The sequence below is a fragment of the Lontra canadensis genome, unplaced genomic scaffold (genome assembly GCF_010015895.1).
Source record: "Lontra canadensis isolate GAN:19392208 unplaced genomic scaffold, GSC_riverotter_1.0 scaffold69, whole genome shotgun sequence".
Classification (NCBI taxonomy): domain Eukaryota; kingdom Metazoa; phylum Chordata; class Mammalia; order Carnivora; family Mustelidae; genus Lontra; species Lontra canadensis.
In genome coordinates, this window is record NW_022631063.1 from 503,899 (window position 1) to 525,567 (window position 21,669).

The 21,669-nt window shown below is 37.6% G+C and overlaps 1 protein-coding gene across 3 annotated transcripts in view; it reads right to left on the minus strand.

Annotated features, from left to right (window-relative positions):
- The window catches only part of FAP (fibroblast activation protein alpha), a 74,396-nt gene that overhangs the window by 25,972 nt on the left and 26,755 nt on the right, over positions 1-21,669 (minus strand). For 2 of the 3 annotated variants that reach the window (XM_032880296.1, XM_032880297.1), the window contains exons 9-17: positions 21,037-21,157; positions 19,978-20,132; positions 17,856-17,959; positions 15,394-15,529; positions 11,797-11,841; positions 5,585-5,689; positions 5,416-5,486; positions 3,573-3,626; positions 1,517-1,641 (exon numbers count right to left, since the gene is read on the minus strand). In XM_032880296.1, coding sequence (XP_032736187.1) covers positions 1,517-1,641; positions 3,573-3,626; positions 5,416-5,486; positions 5,585-5,689; positions 11,797-11,841; positions 15,394-15,529; positions 17,856-17,959; positions 19,978-20,132; positions 21,037-21,157 — 916 coding nt within the window. The remainder of the gene's footprint in view (positions 1-1,516; positions 1,642-3,572; positions 3,627-5,415; positions 5,487-5,584; positions 5,690-11,796; positions 11,842-15,393; positions 15,530-17,855; positions 17,960-19,977; positions 20,133-21,036; positions 21,158-21,669) is intronic. The other variant, XM_032880298.1, reaches the window with a different exon arrangement.

A 21,669-nucleotide genomic window follows, 5' to 3' on the forward strand; every position in this document is an offset into this window, starting at 1 on the left:
TATTGTGCAGTAACCATTTTTCTTGGACTTATGAATGTAAAGATGAAAAGAAAGGAGCCTCTGCCTTCAGGAGAGAAAGACAAACAGATGACTCAGTATAGTTAGTTCAATGATACTAGATGCCTGGCATGTAAAGCTTTCAAATGTTGAAAAATTTGCATATAATATGATTTGGGTTGAAAAATGTTGCATATAATTTGAGAAGGACATTTAATATATATCTTTAAGTGCCATCACCACAATCAGTGCATACAGTCAGGAACAACAATCTCTTGGCTTTTCAAAGATGTCATTGACTCAACATTTTGTGAAAGTAGTTGTATCAAACTGACAACTTGTGCCATTCTTAAAGGGACCATTTGAGTTAAAATGTTTATTCACTTCCACAGTCACTTGAGCAGCGGCTGGGGTTCTGGAGCCAGGTGATAGGGATGAGGAAAGTGGCATGACAAGGCAGCCTTCCTTCTAGGAAGTAAAGAACGTGGGGGTCTGCCGAAACTGGTCAGGGATCTCCATCAAAGATTCCATTTGTTGTCTCAGCTACCTTCCACTGGGAGTTGATACCAGAAACAGTAGAGTGGCATCTAGCTCATAATAACATTCTCTGTTGGCTGTACCTCACCAGGAAAACTCAGGGATTAGTTAGGGGGATGGGGTAGAGAATGGAAAAATAGATATCTCTCAAGTCCGTTTTCCAAATCTCCATGATGCCTACTGAGACCCCAACATATCTCATTGATCTACTGATGCCTAACTTAACCTTTTTCATGGCTTGTCATATGTTCAAGATATAGATAAGGTGTTATGCATAAAATAAAATTATTTGGATGGAAATTATTCACTAAGCTTACACATGGCCTAAAAAACCTGGAAGTATTTGGTCTACTTTATTCCTTATGACCTTTTACTATTCGAATGAATTACTTATATTTCCCTAATTTAGAAAGGACCTATGAGGTGACAAAAGTTTACTTTCCATCCTTGCTGAAACTATAGCTCAAAGAAGTATTGGCCTCCAAGGGAAGGAGTTCAGGTTTCTAGGACATTATTCTTTCCCCTGGCTGTTGGAATTTGACATTTCTCCAGGCAAATGGGGCCAAAGTCCAGCAACCATTTTCATAGGGATGGCTTCTTTCTGTGTACTGCTCAAGTCTTGCTTGGGTAGCTCGTGTTTGCATATAACGTTAACGTCATGCTGCTGTGGCACATGGTCGGCAAGAGCTTGGGATCTGCAGTCAACACCTCCCTGCTCCCATTCTGGCTCTGCTGCTTACCAGCAGTGTGGATCATTTGCAAGTCATTCTATTTCCTCAACTGCAAAATATCAGGATAAAAATGCTCTCCAATCTTCCTTTCATTTTTTTCCCCATAAGCGTTAGATAAGATAACATAGGTAAGATCCCCCATATATAACAAGTGTTTGATAACCTGTTTAGGATTGATCAGAGGACGATGGTGACAAGGACGACAACATTGGCCGTGGGGTGGCGGAGCTCGTGGCGGGTCCTTTACCTACCATAGCAGACAAGTGCATAGTACTTGGCGTAGTCACTGAAACTTGCTGTGTAATATTGGCACCTTTCTTTCCTTAGATGGCAAGTAATGCACTTTTTGCTTGGAGGATAGCTTCCAATGCTAATTCTAGAGGAAAATGAAAATAAAACTAAGCTGAAATTTTGAGATTGTATTTATCAAAATGTACTACTCCATGTAAAATGACTAATTTACATATTGACATCAAACCCACTCTATTTTTCTCTTGCCAATATCATTTAAAGTGAAGGGGAATTACAGTATTTTGATGTAGCCTGATTTTCAATCATCTTTGCCTGAAGAGGCACAAGCTTTGAGAGAGAAGCCCTTTGGTTTCTCTGGGGTGAGAGAAATATCTAACACCTTGAATGGGAGTGAGGTAACCACTTCCCATAGCCATTCATCCCTTACATCTTACAGAGTGCTTGGCAATGCATAGTTCTTCATCTTCCCATCTCTCTTTTTGTACTCCCATGCAAAACATGCAAGGAAAGTCTGGCAGTCTCACCAAGAGAGGGGTCGCTGTTCTTATCATATATCTGGAAGGGGAAATCAGTCATAAGCAAAGTGGAAATAAAAAAAAAAAAACATAGTTTTTAAGTGCCTCCTATGCCTTTCAATCCTTTCTGAAGGAAGTTTAGGGTCAGGGAAGCTCTTCCCGAGAATGCTTCCCCCCACCACATTCTTAACACAAACCAACTATACTTACCACGTTGGACCCACCTTCTCCCCAGCAAAGCTTCTGCATGGCTCCTAAGTGGGGTGACTGGCTTTAACATACAGACTTCCAGACCTGACCCCAAACCCTCAGAATCAGATTCTAATCTGGGGCAGACTAGATGGTATGATGATGCCAGGAGAGGGTCATGGTCAGAGTCTGTTGTGGCTGGTAAAATAATTTGCTCCTCCAGTATTCCTTTTGCTGCTGCCCTTGCCCTTGCCTTGGGCATGGTTAAGGGGAGCCAGAGACATTGCTAGCAGCACAGAGGGATTCTCCCCAATAGATAAGAAGTCATGATCCAGGAGGGAGCAGAGGAATGCAGCAGGGGGAAAATTCCTTATTTCTTTGGTTACAGTTCATATTCATGTTCACATTTTTGTCTAATCTTAGAATGTTAGGTAAGCCGTTAACAGTAAGGGGGCTAGGTCAGCATGCCCAGGTACAAAATTCTGGCTCTAACAATATCACCTGCCTCCTGAAGTTGTGGGGATTAAATGAAATTACCAATGAAAAGTAGGTAACAAGGTGCCTGACATATAGCAAACTACCAGCCCATGGTAACTATGACTTCTACTTCTATATTTGGAGAGGGCTATTAAGGGCACCATTCCAATCACCAAGGGGACAACTGGACCAACTTAAATACTAATTTAGGGACAGAGATGAATTCCTTCCAATAGTAATAGGCTTATGCCAAAGTGAGCCATATTAAAAGAAATCACATGATAAGGCAATAGCCACAAGGCCTGGTACACAGTAGGGACTTAGTAAGTGGCTGCTAAATGGATGAATTTCCTCAATTACCTCTAAATTTAGTTGAAGTAGTTAGTATCATGCTTATATCAGCATTAGACTCTTTTAACTTTTTCTCTGAAAACATTTTGAGTTAACTAATATTTGGGGGTGTATATAAATTTTTTAAAGATTTATTTATTTTTTTGAGAGAGAAAGTACATGTGCACGCATGCGCAGGAGGAGGGGCAGAGAGAGAAGGAGAGAGAGAATATCAAGCAGAATCCCTGCTGAGTGCAGACCCCTCCCCTCCACCCGAGGCAGGGCTTGATCTCGCAACCCTGAGATCCTGACCTCAGCCAAAGCCAAGAGTTGAAGGCTTAACCAACTGAGCCACCAGATGCCCAGGGAAGTATATATTTTTATACTGATGTGGTGTACGATTCTCTGGATTTTTACCTTGATTCACATATAATTTTTATTACATTTCAGGCTTTAAAAAATATTCTGCATATCCAAATGCCTCTGACAGATTTTTACTCAAATATTAATGTATAAAATATTAGAATATATTGACATAAATTACCTATAGATATTTCTTCTTCCGGGGTAGCCTTCAAATTCATTGCTAGAATAAAACCTGAAAATATATTCAGAAGTTATCAAATAAGTATTGATAACTAAATGCTGACAGAATTGTTAGTATTAATACTAATAGGAAAAATAGTAGAGTCCAATGTGTGTCTAATGAAACTATTATTTGGCACTTACGTAGATAAATCACTGCTGTTTATTACTCTGAATGTTATGTACTTACTCTCACTTTCAAATCATAAGAGAAAGATTAAATTATGTTGAATACTCCTTTTTTTATTATAGGTATATTGATTCATTAGTTACGATTACATGGTATAAGGTAGGATATTGACTAAGGTCACCTCCTTCCTCCATGACAGTTTACTAGGCTCTGTGGGCTATATTAATTTTGTCCATGATTCTGAAGACATTTTGAATTTGCTTTACAGAAGCTCCAACAACAGATGAATTTGTTACAAATTCAGAAATGCATCCATGCTACACCACCACACAAAGGGCCATGTTAATTTACCCAGATGCAAAAGAAGTCACAAGAGAACATACTTGTTACTTAAGTATCTGGGTCCCAGTTCTAACCTGTCTTAATATAGCCGTGAAGTGGGAAATCCAATTTAGTGGCATGATTTTCACTCCTCTGTGAGTTCATCTGAATATCACGAAGTAACTGTCTTTTTTTTTTTTTTTGGCGGGGGGGAGGGGTGAGGGAGAGCATAATGGAGTGTAGAAAATCAGGTTCCGTTTCCCATTTTTAATTCTTAGGACTCCTCAGTGGCCCAGAAGCTTCTTTGTCTTCACTGTCATAAACACCTCATTATCCCCGAGTAGAAAGAAAAGGTAAGAGAATGCAAATCACTCCTAGGAGTAACTGTGTCTTCTAAACCAGCATCCTTCGGAGTGCTGTGACTAACGTCACATGACTCCAGCCGAGGGAACGATCACTTAAACTTCTCTTGCGCACATGATCATCTCAAACCACCAGTGAGCAAACTACTCCGTGTCTTTTCTAAGCAGCCCCCCACGGCTTTCCTGTTCTCTCAGAGACTTCACGGTTGCCTCCATCTAATCCTGGCGACCGAGTCCACTTTGCCTTTCCTTCCCTTTTCCTTCACTGCCACGAAGTCAGCTGTCTTGTTCATCCTCCACCTGTCCTTAAGGCCATGTGCCCTTCCTCTCATTCATTTAACAGACGTTTACTGAATTCCAGCACTGTGTCAGACATTATGCTAAGCGCTAAGGACACACAAAAAAAGGGGCATAGCTTTTCCTTCCAAGAGTCTGTATCTCATTGCCACCGTTTTAGTTCAGGCCCCCATTTTGCAGGCCGCGATTAACACCATCACTGGGTCTTCCTGCCTTTGGGTTTTCCCTACCTCTGTTTCTACTTCACAGTACATGGTAGGAAGTAATTGTTCAAAAAATGATAGCTGTTACCAATAATGATCTTAAATTTCTATAACAGTGAATCACTACCAAAAAAAATGTCTGCATTTATGGGCTGCCCTTTATGGATTTTTGAAGCTTGTTCCTTTCTTTGAGTGATAAAGAATAAAATTTGTGTTTAGAAGGAGTTGTTATTTTTAAAATTTTATACTTTAATTATCTACCAAGTATCAGAAGAGACATGACCGCTTACCAGATATTCTTTCCTGAAAGAAATCATGTTAACTAGCTGTTAAAGAATGGGCAGTCCTCACGAAACGACAGCGATCTGACTAACGTATAGAGTAAGTAACCAAAAATGTTCTTAACGAAGAGGTGGTACAGTATCATTTGTGTGTCCATCAGTGCCAATTAAAACCTGAATGGTGCATCATGCTTCATGCAATACTTACAGTGAATCCTGTGTTACTCTGAATATATTTATGGCCTCCCACTTGCCACTTGTAATTTGAATAGCATTTTCCTATAAAAAGACAAACATTATGTTGTGTGAAGCTGAGCGTTATTTGAGCAACCTCAAGTGAATGATCTTTGAGGAGATAAATCTTGGAAGGAACATACCACAGTGTCTTTGATATAGTGAATATGTTTGTAGCCATCCTTGTCGCTAAATATTTTGTAGTACGAAATGGCATCATAGCTGAAAACGGGTGTTGAAACAAAGAACTGGAAGAAATGAACAGAGGTTATGTTCAAAAGACAAACCAAACTAAAACTATAGATTTTTTTTTTTTTGTTAAAAACAGTGGATAGTTAGGATTATAGGAACCAGAATGTCTTTCCTCCTCTGTCTTCTATCACTCACATCTGAAATCCTATTCTTTCAGATAGACAGCTTTCCTAGGGATTCTAACAGGCATTTGCACATTCCAACTGCTGCTTAATTGCTACTACATAACGCTGTGCTTATAATGTCTAATTTGGATTGAATGTCTATGCTTGGAGATAATGTGCTTTGAAATAGAGTTAAAAGAATCACAAGTGAGTGTTGCTATCTAGTCAAGTCAAACTTTAAAATGTGGTATTTGACCAAAGTGTGACTCATGAAGGCTGATAGTTCTTTTGATTTTTGATTTGTCTATGCCAAGCACCTAATGCCAATGACTCAATGAAGACATTTTAAACATGAAAATATCATGGCCTGCTAGCCACGGTTTTTAACGTTGGAAAGAAGCTTCTAGAACTTCCAGTCTTGAGATAAAATTGTTTCCCCAGCTAAGGCAAGTAAGAGGTTTACTCCTTGAGCTCAGGGAGCCAATCAGGCCTCGTTGCCTGTCTCTGACCTCTTCCCAGGCCCCCCACTGGCCACTTGCTGGGAACTGCTAAATGACCAAAGGAGTCTCTGACACTCAGCTTACCTGTGCTCTGGAACAGAGCAAGCAACACCTCATATCCAGAATGATATAGAGAACTAAAATCCTGCAAATGTACTCACACCCTATTTCAGCTAGTAGTTTCACCATTAAAAAAATAACCATCAACTCAACGTAATAAAAAAACCAAAAACCAAAAAACATTCATTTCAATTGAAAAAAAAGGCAAAAAAAAAACCAAAACACCCTTATCTTAGATTTGTTGGCTTTGTTGTCATTGAGATGTGAAGAAAGGCAAAAAACGGCCACATGAGGGAAGAGCTGCTCTGCATCTCCCAGTAGAGATTCCCACAGATAATCCCAAACCAGCTGTCTCTAGCCAGAAGTGCTTCCTTCAGAACTGACCAAGGGACAACAACCAAACTACCAGTATCTTTTAGTTGCTGTAGGCTTTTTAAGTGAAGGCTCCATGTGTGATCTGATAATTGATGCTTTTTGATAAAATTGATGGCTATGATTGCATATTAAAATGTAATTTATTTGGGTATGGTATCTGTAGTGGTCTGAAGAACATTCTCCAAAATTCATTTGAACCCAGAATCTCCAGTGGTGACTATTATGGACTGAATGTTTCTATTGCCCCCAAAATTCACATTTTGAAACCTAGTCCGCCACTAGGATGGTATTAGGAGGTGGGACCTTTGGCAGGTGATTAGGATGAGATGAGGTCATAGGGTTAGAGCCCCTCTGAATGGGATTAATGCCCTCACAAGAATCACCAGAGAACTGTCTTCCCTTGCTCTGTTTCCACCATGTGAGGATCCAAGAATTTGGTGGTCTGCAACCCAGAAGAGAGTGCTCACCAGGACCCAACCTGGCTGGCACCCTGCGCTAGACTTCCAGCCTCCAAAAGTGCGAAAAATCAGCTTCTGTTGTCTCTAAGCCACTCAGGCACTTTGTTTTAGCCTCCCAGATGGAGGAAGACCAAGGCAAGCACTGAGATGCGATTGTATTGAGTTAGGGTGGGTGGGCCTTGAATCCAAATCTGGCTGGTGTTCTCATCAGAAGAGAGGACACCACTAGACGCACAGGGACACGGGGAAGAAGTCTACGTGATGGTGAAGCAGAGATGGGAGAGACGCCACCGCAAACCGAGGAAATCCAAGGACAGCCGAGGGCCACTCGTAGCTGGAAAAGGTGAGAAAGAATTCTTCCCTGGGAGCTTCAGAGGGAGCATGACCCTGCTGACACCTTGACTTTGGACTTACAGCTTCCAAGATGGTGACAGAGTGAATTTCAGTTGTTTCAAGCCACCAAGTTTGTGGTGGTTTGTTGCAGCAGTCTCAGGAAGCTAATACACTCTAAGTCTTATCACTCTGGCACAGAATGGATGTCTTTCACCAAATGAAAAATGGAATATGGAGAATCTGTCACCTTACACGATTCCTTTGTTAGTTTCATTAATCATAAGACCAGACTTAGTGGGACTTGGGGGATTGGGACTAATGCCCCTAAATGAGAGTGAAAAGGGGGCCCAGGGAAAAGAGATTCTGCCTTGTAATTTTGTGGACGGAATTTCATTAGCATAGGTCGCCATGACAAGCCATTCTTCATTTTAGAATGAAGCTTTGCCTACGGGAAAATAATGATATACCTACTTAGTGATAGCCATTTCACAATGCCTCCCTCTCACTCCCAGGGTGAAAGACAAAAACCAGTGCTACGTTGTCTTCACCACTAAAATGCAACCAGGGTCACAAAATAGTTTAAGATGCCAGAGTAAAAACATACACTCCTCACACCTTCCGATAGTAAGGAACTGTAAAAAAGGTTTTGTTCTAGGTGAAGACTTAAAATCTCATTTTCACTGAAAAAAATAAGAGGGCAGAGTGTTGTGTTTTAAGATACGAGAATCAGGTAACAGGAAGAGTATCTCTGCTAAGCAAAGACTGTTATCTTCTCCCCTTTTATTGCACACGTTGAAGATAGTTGCTTCAGATGAACAGGTAACTCAGGTGAGCTAAAGAGAGTGTGAAATATTTCCGCCTTCACTTTCCCCGAGCTGGGTCCATCACGCATCCTGAGTTAAGTGCTTTGGGCAGCAAGTTACGCCCAGACCCTAGATAAGCACCCATAACTAGGTGGTCCTCAGTTTTAACAAAGCCTTTTCACAGCCCCTGCTTTGTGCTTAGATTTTCTGATAAATTACTCACCACTATGTGCAAAGCCATTTCAAATATTGTACTTGGAAGGTAAGATTATTTACCACCAGATAATTTCTTGCCATGGTTGAGGAACAACCCTGAGGTCCTACTTAGCAAAGGCTGATGCCTAAACGGAGTTCGCATTTGGTGAAAAGCACAGGCTTCCAAGCACCGAGTCGAAAACTCATTTTTCTGGTAACCAAATTCGGCCAGCTTTATTTTTGAAACAAGGAAATAAAACCTCACCTAAAAGTTAAAAAAAAAAATACAAACCCAAAACAACCCTCATTTTTTCCGAACAAAGGGATTTTGCCAATGGCTAAGGGAGGTGTAGTGTATTGCTTATTTATTTTAAAATGATTTAAATGTGGCTTTGCACTCTGAGTTGTACACTTTTAGTGCCTGTTTTCCAAATTTTACTAACTCAATCCTAGATCCTTTGATTAAAGGTTTTTTTGTGTGTGTCTGTTACCTACAGGACAAGAAGAAATTTGTTTGAAGTGAACTTCTTGTTGTTATTTTTCTGATCAAATACCAAAGGAGATGTTGGGTTATTTCCCCCAAATTAAGACACCGAATATCTCATGCTGGAGGACAGAAAGTTATAGGTAAAGTTCCATGTGCTAGTTCCATGCCTGCAGCTAACGGGTGCATTGCTTTACGCCAGTCATTCAGTCTCACGCCTCTGATTCACAGGCGGTTTCCAAGTGTTTTTCAGTTTAAATTTCCTTAATAAATTCTAAAGGAACAACTTTCCTAAAATTGCTCTTTAATTTTATACTAACATGGCTAGCCTGTGAACTTTCTCTAAAAACTTCATAAATATTACTTGAACAAATGTCTGAAAGACATACATATTTCTAGGTTATTTCTGGGTAGTTTTATTAAGCCATTGGTTTGATTATAGGTCAAAGGAAGCTATCCAGAATATTATGACATGTGAGTTATGAGCACGTAAATTATGGCCTGAGTTTCAAAAGACATCTCAAAACTTAACGTCTAATGAATGGCCTCTTCAAAGCAGCTGCCTTGGAGAATGTGAGCTTATTTTTGAAAGCTATCAGTGCAAAGATTTTCCGACAATACCTCTTCCGGTATTTAGAAAATTTACAGACTACTGGGTAAATTTTAAGAGATCAAGATGAGTACATGAAAAAATAGTTTTTCTCAATAGAATTCCAAAGCTACAGACCTTAAAATGATCTAGCACAAAATCATATGTTGCAGATAAATAAGGCACTGTTCACTAGATTTATTTTGGCATGATTTTTTAAAAATAATTTTTTATTTAATGTAAGGATCTCATCTTCCTTTGAAGGATATGTGTGTGCCTCCACTGAGGGTAATTAAAACAATGTTCTATGGCTTTAGAGGGCAATTAATTAATTAATCGATCCATTCATCCAGCTCATTTGCGGAGATTGCAAGGCTGGTTCTATCCAGATTGTAAAAATTGATAAGATACAAATGTTGAGGGGCGCCTGGGTGGCTCAGTGGGTTAAAGCCTCTGCCTTCGGCTCGGGTCATGATCCCAGGGTCCTGGGATCAAGCCCCGCATTGGGGTCTCTGCTCAGTAGGGAGCCTGCTTCCTTCTCTCTCTCTGCCTGCCTCTCTGCCTGCTTGTGATCTCTGTCAAATAAATAAATAAAATCTTTTAAAAAAATGTTGACTCTAAGATGCTTATAAATAAGAGATTTCAAAAGATGCATTCTAAAATATTTCAGAGTATTTTGAAAGCTGGTAGCATTTTCAGGATAAACGGGTGCGGATTCCTGAAATCATGTCTTTGAGAAGACTGTTGGTATCATTGCTTATCTATTTGTAAAATCATATCATTCATGTTATTCTGCAGGAACTCCAGCTATGTTATCATTATGGAGAATACAACGAAAGGACGTCTTCAAGTGTTCTTCTGTGCCTTCAGTCTCTACGGGAAATTTTATAATGGGAGTGAACTCATAGGTTAACTCCCCCTTTCCTCAAGTTTTCAAACAATGATCTAGGAATTACCTTTTTTGAAGATGAGCTTCAGATAGACCAACATTCCGAAAATATAGAAAATCCTGTGCTTTCACTGAATACTCCTGATTTTTCTCCTGTTACTTAGTACAGTGGCAGAGTGAACTCAAATAGGACTTCCCCATTTCTTTTCCTCAAGTACACACCTATCCTTGTTACCTTACTATTTTAGAATATAACTTACACTTACTGGATGTAATTAGTACAGTAACTACTCTCAAGTTAATGAATAAAACTGAAATATCTTTAAATGAAGACAGAGTAAGTATATATAAGCTAATATTGCTAAATCCAGAAAAGTGTACAAAAAAGTTTTTAATATCTGATGATTTTTACTTTACCATTTACCTTCTTTCTACTCACCTTAACTTTGAATTTTTATGAGTTATCATCTTACAATTGACTCTAAATTCTTTATTGTCCTTATATCATGAGTTAATATGTTAAATGAGGTCCTAAGAGTTTCCCTTGTCTTTGCATGCGCCACTCAGAGAAACTGTGTGTTTTGTTTTGTTTTTAAATCCAAATGTGAGTTAAATTCAATATGCTCGTATGAAGTAGCAGCATCTACATTACGTTTACTCATTCTCTGTCCTATTGTGTATTCTTCATGGGATATTAGGCACAAGTGATAATTTTGTAAAACATTATTTTTTTACACTAAAAATTCTCAGAAATTACTGAATAAACCTATCCGGAAAACTCTATATATAAGTGATAAAAAAAAATAACAAAAACACACGTTTTTCTATTTGGTGCCATTTAAAGACTGGAAAAAATATATAATTCACTTATTCATTTTAGTTTATATGAAATTTAATAAAGGTAGATTATCTTTAAATGACTAAAAATACCAGTGTATTTGGTTCTTCTGGCTTCAAATGGCTAATGATTATTATTTTAAGCTGATCAGGAATTATGATCTCTTTTGAAAAAATAATCTTTATTTGTTTAATAAGAGCATTAGTTATGAATATCAGAGAGTCAATTAAAAAGCTAAGGTTGGGACATGAGGAATATGGTTTGTTCTCAACAGAATTTTAAATATATAGACATTAAAATTGTCTAGCACAAAATTGCTGAAAGGACCACTACCTTTATTGTTGTTGCTTTTTACCTTGTTATTTTTTTCTATGAAACAAGTAGTGCCATTTTGGATACATTTGAAATAGTCCTTAGATAGCTGAGAATCTGTCAAGCAACATTAAAATATAAGGAAAATATAGCAAAATCATACTCCACCAGCCCATCCAGTTCTGCTTTCTTCTATATGTTCCTGGGTCTAAAAGAAAGATCACATCAAGCATACCATTAGGAGAACAGTTTTTCCTAAATCCGATCTGGGCATTTGAACCAGTTAAGCTGCCTACTCAAACTGTACTATTGTAATCGAGTAACTTCACACTTAAGATGACCATATTCAAAATCTTATACATTAACACTATTGCATACACATGAGTAATCTAAAAGCTGGATCTTATGCAAACCTTTAAGAATTCTGGTTTAATTTTCCATAAGGCAGTGCCTGGAATTATTACATCTGTGGAAGCCTAGCACAACCTAAGCACTTGGTGTTATGTAGTTTAAAAAGCTATTTCACAGTGAAATTTAGGTTAAATTTTTTTTTCTTTTCTTAGTCTTATTAAGCAGATAGGAATCTTAAAATGTGCTCTAGATCTTATTTTGGTGCATATTTTAGCATAATACCATCAATCATTTATTGAACAAAATTTAGTAAGCCTAAGTAAGCCTAATTGGCTTTCCTAGACAAATATTTAGAGAAAGAGCATTCTAGGTGAAATGAACAACACAGAGACCAGGCCAGCTTAGTAGCATGGTTCACAGGCCACAGGCATGGTTCAATATGGCCAAGGGGAGGATAACTATTGAAAAGAGTTGAAGAGGAGGAAAGATGACAGGGTATCAGAAAGATCCTGGAGAAACTCTGATGTCACCCTAGGGAGTTTGGACTCCTCCTCTGGGTAAACCCTTTGAAGGATTTCAAAATCTCAATTTGGGAAACATAATTGCAAACATGATACAGAGAATGGATTGGAAGTGAGTAAGATAGAAAGAGGCAGAAAGATATCTAGAAGGCTGTTGTAATGCTTGGAAAAAAGATGATAAAGGCCTACATCTAGGTATTGAGAATGAGGACAGACCAGAGAAGATGTAGCCAGAGATACTTAAAAGTTCAAATCCTCAGAATAAATCTGAGGGGCAAATGGTAACCAAAACCTCTGGTATAGATAAAAATCACCGAAAGAATAAGTTGAGGGTTGTGGCAAAGACTCTAAGATTATCAGCAATGATTTCCTCTTTTTGCTAGGACTATAGCCACGCTCCCAGGCCTCCTTCTTGTAGGATGTGGTCATGTGATAAGTTCTAACCAATGGTGTGTCAGCAGAAGTGATTCATTCCACTTCAAGGCCTAGCCTATCAAAATCTCTTATACATGATCCTCTATTCCCTTCTCCATCCCCCAACTGGATGCTGGTGGTCAGGTTTGAATGACTTTGGACTAGCCTTAGAAGTCACTAGATAAGATAGCAGAAATGCCATCACCCTGAGCACCCCATCTCCCACCACTCACCATTCCTCATTCACCTGGACTCACTAGTAGGTGGTTACATGAATGTGCAAAACATTTCTATTATCTTAACCCACTGAATTACTGGAAGGGCTTTACTGTTGTTATAGCAGTTAGCCTATCTTGCAAATACAAGATAATTTGGAGAATAATAAGATTTCTAGAGAACAGAAAAAGAAGAGTTGGAAACAAAAAGAATAGTCAGTGAAGAAGAAAGAGAACCATGAGAGAAGGTACTGTCATAAAAAGCAAGGGAATAATAAATCTTAAGGCACAGCTTTGTTGTCTAACTCAACACTTTGTTGTTCTTAAATCTGAAAATGTGTTCCATGTATTTACCAAATTATTTTGAAACAGAGGTTGTTTTGAAATCCTAAGGTTAATTAAACCTGGTATTCTAAATTTAATCACTGTTTTGGGCCATAAAACTAAAGTTTATATTCCAAGGAATTCCACATCTCCTTGAATAAGCATCTTACATATTCTGTCAGTTTGGATTAAAGTTGTCCCTGATTTTGATAAATTAGAATTTCAGATTCCAAAGCAATTGCTGTTTTTAAATGCCTTTTTTTTGAAAACTAAAAATTATATCTAAATGACTAATCTTAATAGTTTTAAAGTAATAAAATTAAAGTAATAATTCCTCACACCTAGATTCAATAAAAACATTGAAGATATATTCCTCCAAAGCTGATTTATCATACGAATGGTTTCTAATTAACTACCACAATCAAGCTTATTCTTTTCTCCCCACCATGCTACTGCATTAAAGCCAAAATCTTTCTGTTTTGTATATCAAAATATAAATAAGATAAAAATAAGCTTCTAGCATATTCCATCAAAATTAGTCAAGCGTCTTACAGAGTAGTGATTTAAAAAATATTTTTAGCCCGAGTAATGTTGACTATTATAGTCCTGATATATTTCCAAATAGATTCATATGACTCTTTTCTTGCAAAGCATAGTGTCCTAATTTCAAGATGGAATTTAATGATTTACTTTGATTGCTCTGTGCTTTTTTTTCTTACTTTATAAAATAGGTTTATTCTATATTTGGTTTAATGAAACATGTCTTCATAATTAGAAATCTTATGAAATGTATCCATCAAATTTCCTATTTAAAGAAAACATTTTGTATTTCTTAGTCTCTAATATGAGCACTTAGGAACAGGCTCATTTTAAAGCTTTTAGATCGCTGAAGTACTTGTCTATCTCATTAATTTAACAGATTATGTTTGGATTTGAACAATAGAAACAATTAAAACTCAGCAGTAAATCTGTGCCTAATTTTCAAGGTTTTTTCCCTCCCTAAAATTAGCACAGTATAGAGTACTCCCAAGATAACAGGAGAGCAGGATAATTTCATGTCATAGTCTCAGTTATCTACATGGAGCACTGAGTGTGGTACATAAACAATGAATTTTAGAACATTGAAAAAAAAAATTTTTTTTAAAGATTTTATTTATTTGACAGACACAAGTAGGCAGAAAGGCAGGCAGAGAGAAAGGAGGAAGCAGGCTCCCTGCCGAGCAGAGAGCCCGACATGGGGCTCCATCCCAGGACCCTGGGATCATGACCTGAGCCGAAAACAGAGGCTTTAACCCACTGAGCCACCCAGGTGCCCCTGAAAAAAAATTTTTAAAAGAATAAAAAAGGGGGGGGGGATATTTGGTTTTCTTTTGATAATACCCATTTCCTCTGAAATTTTTGTTTTTCAATTTTGACACTGAATAGAACATAGCACCATTTGCATTTCTTTCTTTCTTTCTTTCTTTCTTTCTTTCTTTCTTTCTTTCTTTCTTTCTTTCTTTCCTTCTTTCTTATAGAACACATCTATTTCCCTAATAGGCCCATTTTATCTTTTCATCCTCCTTATTTTGGGTTTTTTGACTGCCGATTGTATCTCCTCAAAAGGACAGATTCCTATCCTAACTCAGAACCACACGCCTTATTTCTCCAATGTTACATTGTTTCAGTTAGTGGTTTTCTCCATGCAGTATCAGTGCTAATGCTATCTAAGAAAACAAGGGTTATTTTAGTTATTTAATTAAAACAATGGACTCTGAATAAAGAGGGATTTTTTTTGTTTGTTTCATTTTGTTTGTTTATTTGTTTTTTTCCAAAGGATCAAGGGTTGAATGAGGCAATTCTGGCCTTATTATACAAAATATTAACTACAGATAAGTACACTCTCATATACTTTCATCTTCAGAAATACACCTCTGTGGCTTTACTATAACCTACCTTTGGACAATCCCATGTCTGCCAGTCATCCCTGAAATCACATATAGACAGAACCGAAACGTTCTGGATTCTTTTTAGCCACTGCAAACATATCCGTTCATCAGTAACCCATGTGAGCCAACTGAAATAATAATCACTGCAAAAAAGCAAAACAGAGAGTCACAACCATAAACCAGCATCACATCAAATAATTCAAGTTCTGGTTTCTAAAGGATGTGTTTTATTATAACGAAATATTTATTCCATAGATAAGGAGGGTAAAACTTCCCCTTCTCTACAGAGAAGGCTTAAATGTGCTTGCTGAATTGTTTTTATGTCATTTATTATTATTATTATTATTTTTAAAAGAGAGAGAGTGCAAGTGAGCCCAGGGCAGGTGTAGGGGCAGAGGGAGAGGGAGGGAGAGAATCTATGTGGGGCTCCTTATAGTTCATGACCTGAACCAAAATCGAGAGTCAGATGCTTAACCTACTGAACCACCCAGGTACCCCATACTTGCTGACTTTTAAAGAATATCTATAAGAGAGCTCATTCATCTAAATGGAATAATTTTATGCTTGAGTTTTTTCCTCATTTTGGATTTTTACATCTTAAGAAAAATTTTAAGGGGTGCCTGGGTGGCTTAGTGGGTTAAGACTCTGCCTTTGGCTCAGGTCATGATCCCAGGGTCCTGGAATTGAGCCCTACATTGGGCTCTCTGCTCGGCGAGGAGCCTGCTTCCTCCTCTCTCTCTCTGCCTGCCTCTCTGCCTACTTGCAATCTCTGTCTGCCAAGTAAATAAATAAAATCTTTAAAAAAAAATTTAAGACATGAGGCCAAAGCTATTGGTCAATCTGTAGGGAAAAAGCATTAAACTGGTGATTTTTCACAGGTAAACTGAATTTTTCACTTTTTAACTCATTGAGAGAGAGCCACGTATGATACATGCCCATATTTCTCTCCAGGCAGGTTTGTTTTGGAAGCCGAGTTTTAACTGTGACCGTGATCAGAAGTTGCAATTCAAGTTTACTGTAATAATCAGAGATGACGTATACTCAGTAGCTCAAATGATGTTGGGCGTGTGCTGGTGTCAGTGAATGGCACCAATTGTTCCTGGGCTTTGAGGATGAAGCCACCGATAGAGACCATCAGTGTAAATAAACCACAGACTTTTGGACATTGATGTAAAAGAAATCCCAGAACTGGAAGGGTCTCTGGCTCAGATTCTAGTTTTACCTCCTACCAGTTATCCTATTTAAGGCTACTTACTTAATATATCTGTGCCTCTGTTTCTATATAAAATGGGAATAATAATATTACCAAATTTAAAGCTTGCTACAAAACTTGTTGAGAGTGCTTAAGTTCTTGAGAATTCCACCTGCTCCATGGGGAGTGCTGAGAAAAGTTTAGCTCTTACTATTAAATTGTTAGTATTTTACAGATGCCCCAACAAAGCCTCTTGCCTCCTTCTACAGTACCCCTTGTATCATTCCGTTTGCCTCCTAAGGAGAATGACACTTCAAAAGAAAAAAAAAAAAAAAAGATGCATTTAATCAAGTTTTCATCAACTAGATTGGGGTTGGGGGAGTAATGGATCATCCCCCCAAAAATAAATAAATAAAGCCATTTAAAATTATCTGCAAGTGGATTCACCCCGGTAGGGCCCAGAAAAGGCCTCTGCTGAGGTTCTTTTCCCTGTTAGGGATCAATCGCTCGGTCCTGTCTGGACTCCCCTTCATGGAGCAGCAGGAGAGAAGCCAAGCCGTGGCCTGCTAGGGTTTGGGAAGTGGTAAGGCGGCCCACGAGGCAGGGCATAGGGGACCTCTTATGTTTATCTACTTCAACTAGAATGACCGCAGAAGATTCATGGAGGGCTGGGTCGTGGCTATAACCAGGGATAATCAGCTGATACCTACATAAGGCACCATGCAGGGAAAGTGAGACCGCTTCAAGTCCCCTGTCTACCTATAGTTAACCCCAAACAGATAACTGGACAACCAGATAATTACGGACAGACTGCATCCTAGTAAAAGAAAAAAAAAAAAAAAAGCTAATACTGGAGAGGGTTGGCCTATTTTCTCTTGTTTGTCATGCATATGTGGTCAAGCACAATCTGTAAACCCTGGGTTGAAGAGAGTAGACCAGAGTTCAGAGAAGCCATGCTGAGAACACACAGGAATTTTACTATTTGTCTACTGATTCCAAGTTTACATTCATACATCTGAGGGAAGTGTCACTCAGATTGATCACCATGATCATCTTTATATGTGTGAAAGAGGCCAATATTGTAAAATTGATTTAAGAGATATATTTTTGATTTTTTAATTTGGTCATGTACTTGGGTTTGCATGCCAATTTTATTTATTTATTTTTGCTTAGAGTATACACATCATAAATTCACTAAAAAGGAAGTATAAATCCCAATTATGAAATTTCAGTGTTAAATTTCAGTGTAAGGTGGGAAGCAGCTGAGCTTACGATACCTTGATGCTATCATTGCTGGAACTGGCACTTCTCTGGGACCTACGTGCTCAGGATAAGTGGCATCGATAATAAATAACCGAACAACAGGATTTTTAGCTCCAGCCTGCCAAAAAATTGGAAATATACAAGCTCATAAAATCCTAATGAGCACTAACATATTAAAGACACTTTGGGAATTTAAGTATATTTTTATAAGCTAATGATATTATGTATACTACTCTTGAAAATATTCTAATTGTAACACGACCAGGAATCTCACTTCAATTTTACTTGCAGGGCCATTACAAATATTGAGTCAACCAGAGTGAAAAACACATATTTTAAGTGATTAATGAGAAAGCTTCGATTCATAGGGAAAAAAATATTTTGGGTATGAAAATACAGTTCTATAATTGATATTCTCTTTTCTGAATTTCAAAACAGCTATTTCTTATTATTATATTAGGATAAGTATAATAATCATTTCTCCATGTTCTAGAGGGAGCATAGAGGAAAGAAGAGTGTAAAGAATAAAAAATGAAAGATACTTTTTGCCTTGCACCCTATCATTTGGTCTAGGACAATCATCACTCAATCTAGTTACATTACTACTGCTATCATCCCCCCCAAATTAGGGAAATGTCACCTCCAAATAAAGTGCCCATGGAATTTGCACTTTTCTTGTTTTGTACTTTCTGTGCTATTATACACCCTAAATTTACATGACAGTGTAGTTCACACCCAGACAGCTTCTTAGAGTTCCTGTTATTTTAACACAGAAAAAGAGAGTATAATTGTTAAACAATTTAAGTCCACGAAGTTTAGGTTCACAGCCTTAAATGACTCCATGCTGGTTGGATTTATCTAAAGAACTGTCCAGGCCCTCCTCTGACCTGTCCAGGCCCTTCTCTGAACTGTTTCCTGATGAGGTTTCGCTGGGACTTTTGACTTCTTTCAAGTTGTCTCACTTCTCAGTCTAACATCAGATGTTTCAACGACATCAGTTTTCAAGGAAACATGAAAATTTGGGTCCCAACTTCTCTACTCGTGTCAGTCAGGCCTCAGTTCTGGGTTCCTACATGTCTTCCTGTTCCCTTCCATCCTTCCAAAGATCCAAGCTCATCTTGGGCCCCAAGTACCACACCTCTCACTTCCCAATGTCTCTAGCATTCTCACTTTATAACCGGCTATTGAGAGGTCTTTTACCTAAACATGCATCTCCTATCCACTGCCTTTTCTCAGATGACTTTTAACATAAATTTTAGACCATCTGCTATTTCTGTTTCTTTTACTGCAACCACTTTGACTAGCATTGAAAACCACTTGGCGTATGCACACCCGCCCATCTTTGTCACATATAGGACCCACTGGATCCATCCTCTCTCTGGCAACTAAAGAACAAAACTCTGGCAACTAAAGAACAAAGCACTATTTTCTAAAATCACTTCCACTCCCTGTGAGAGAGGAGGATTTATGATTTGATCCCTTTCAGATTTATTGTCAAAATCAGATCAGGGTATGGTGCTTCTCCCCTGTGACCTTGCTGTTTTCTCACTACAGACACGGGAGACCTCTCTTCAGACATGGGACTGAGTGAAAAGTGTGTACACTGAGAGTTCTAGAATTATTATACAAGAAACCTCAGGTTCACTCCATGTCTAATTTCCTCAAGGAAGAATGTAGGCTTACAAACTTAACCTACCTTATATGTCCAGAAAAGATCATAACTCATGCCCACTTCTACCTGACAGGAACATCAAGTTCACCACTTGTATTTTCCATTCTAGTTTGCATTTCCATGAGAATTCAAGAGGGAATTGCAAAACAGAACTTTACCCTGAATTTGGAGCATGAAATATGAAAAATTAAAATTAAGTTAAGCTTGTTTTTCCTCCATAATCTAGACCATATGTTTTTCAAAGATTCTGCGATGGATTTTGCAAAGACTCCTTCATCCAGCACAACCAGATGTCCAAAGCAACAGATGTCCACATAAATAATAGAGCACAGTACAATGTTTGCCTTACAATGCACAAGGATAAGAAGCTCTCCAAACTTGTTGATCCCACCTCTATTCATGGTATTGGTTGCTCATTTTGACACCAGAGAAATGGAAGCATCTGCTAAAAGTACTCAACATACCTTTGGGTATGGAATATTTATTGTTCTAGGATATTGTTCATCACCATAATAGGAATAGGCAATAACTGGTATCTCTGTATCATTAAATTCTGCATATGCCAAAAATTTTCCATTAGGAGACCACCAGAGAGCATATTTTGTAGCAAGCATTTCCTCTGAAAGATAAATACAAGCATGTTAATTACAGCTATAACTTACTCTTAAGATCATTGTAAATGCTCCAAAGTACATTGTATTAGCCATTAATTGAATGAAATAATTTATTTAATGTGGATGTGACATATGCTAAAATTTGGTTATTAGAAAGGACAATCTGAGTTTAAAGAAAAAGTTTAACCTTGTATTTCGTATCAAATATCAACCAGTCTTCTTAAGAATTGATATTAAATCAGAAATATAATTATTTAAGGAAAGTAATTAAACATTTCAACAATAAGTAATTTTTCCTTTGGGGGCAGCTTCTAGTTTTTATAGTCACCTAAAGTAGCACAAACAAGGGGAACAGTAATTATACTACAAAGTGACATAAATGTTGGAAGTTGACTTTTTTTCTCTTAGGAATATTTTAAAAAATAACAACAGTTTGGTTATATATTTTTTAATAAAGGCAAGGACTACGAGACCTTTTAACATCCAGGTAAGTCCTGGATCCTATGTGACCTGAAAAGAGGATGAAAAAAATTCATGAAAGCATCAAAAACTAGGAATATTTCCCTGCAAAATTACGTAGACTGCTGTTTCATTTTGGAAGAAGGCTTATTTCTCAAGAAAAAAGAAACCTGAGGAAATGTGTTAACATAGCATCTAAGGACCATATACTTCTTGAAATATAAATTATTACTACCACTTTATAATATTTATGAAAATTAACTCTTCCAGGCCGATTATTAGATTTTGCTTTTTCAGAACAGGTACACCCTGGTCCTAACTTGGTAATCATTTCAGAAATGATTCCATTCATCTCAGTAACATACTACTCATCTCCATTTTACTAAATATATGCAATTATTTTCAATTAAAAGCCTAAAATAACAACACTAGAAAAAGAATACAGCTTACCTTCATACACCCAGTCTGGGATTCCATTGAATATTTTATTTTCTTTTCCATTATATGTTACTTGAAAAGGTGGGTCTTCTGGTCTTTGCTTCAAATAGATATTGTTTTTATAGACGTATGCCTAGAAGTGGTAGTAAGTTAGTTAATAAGGAGAATTCCATAAGAAATACAATGAAGTCTGTAAATTTGTATTAACTATTTACTTAATACTTGCAAAATGAGTGGTAATCCAGATGCAAAAAAGACTCACAACTAAAGTATTGCCTTAATAGGTCAGAAAACCAACCAACTCACATTAACATCAATTATGATCTTTAAAGTCTGTATCAAATAAAGCATTAAGTCTACTATTGTATTTGTTGTTTTATTGCCCAAATAAGTAATTGTGTATATTAACAGAAAGTCAAATAAATCTTTGAATATTAATAGCTAGCCAGATCTAATCTTTATTTAGAGTCCTTAAATAAGAGCTTGGACAAAATTTCATGTTGTCTGAAGCTAGTCTGGGAAACTTGTGAAAACCATATTTTTCCTCAGCTTTCTGGCACAACGCATTCTGGCTGAGTATGAGGATAAAGTTTTTGACTGCGATATTTAAAGAAGTCTATCCATGAGCTTGAGATTTTGCGGAAT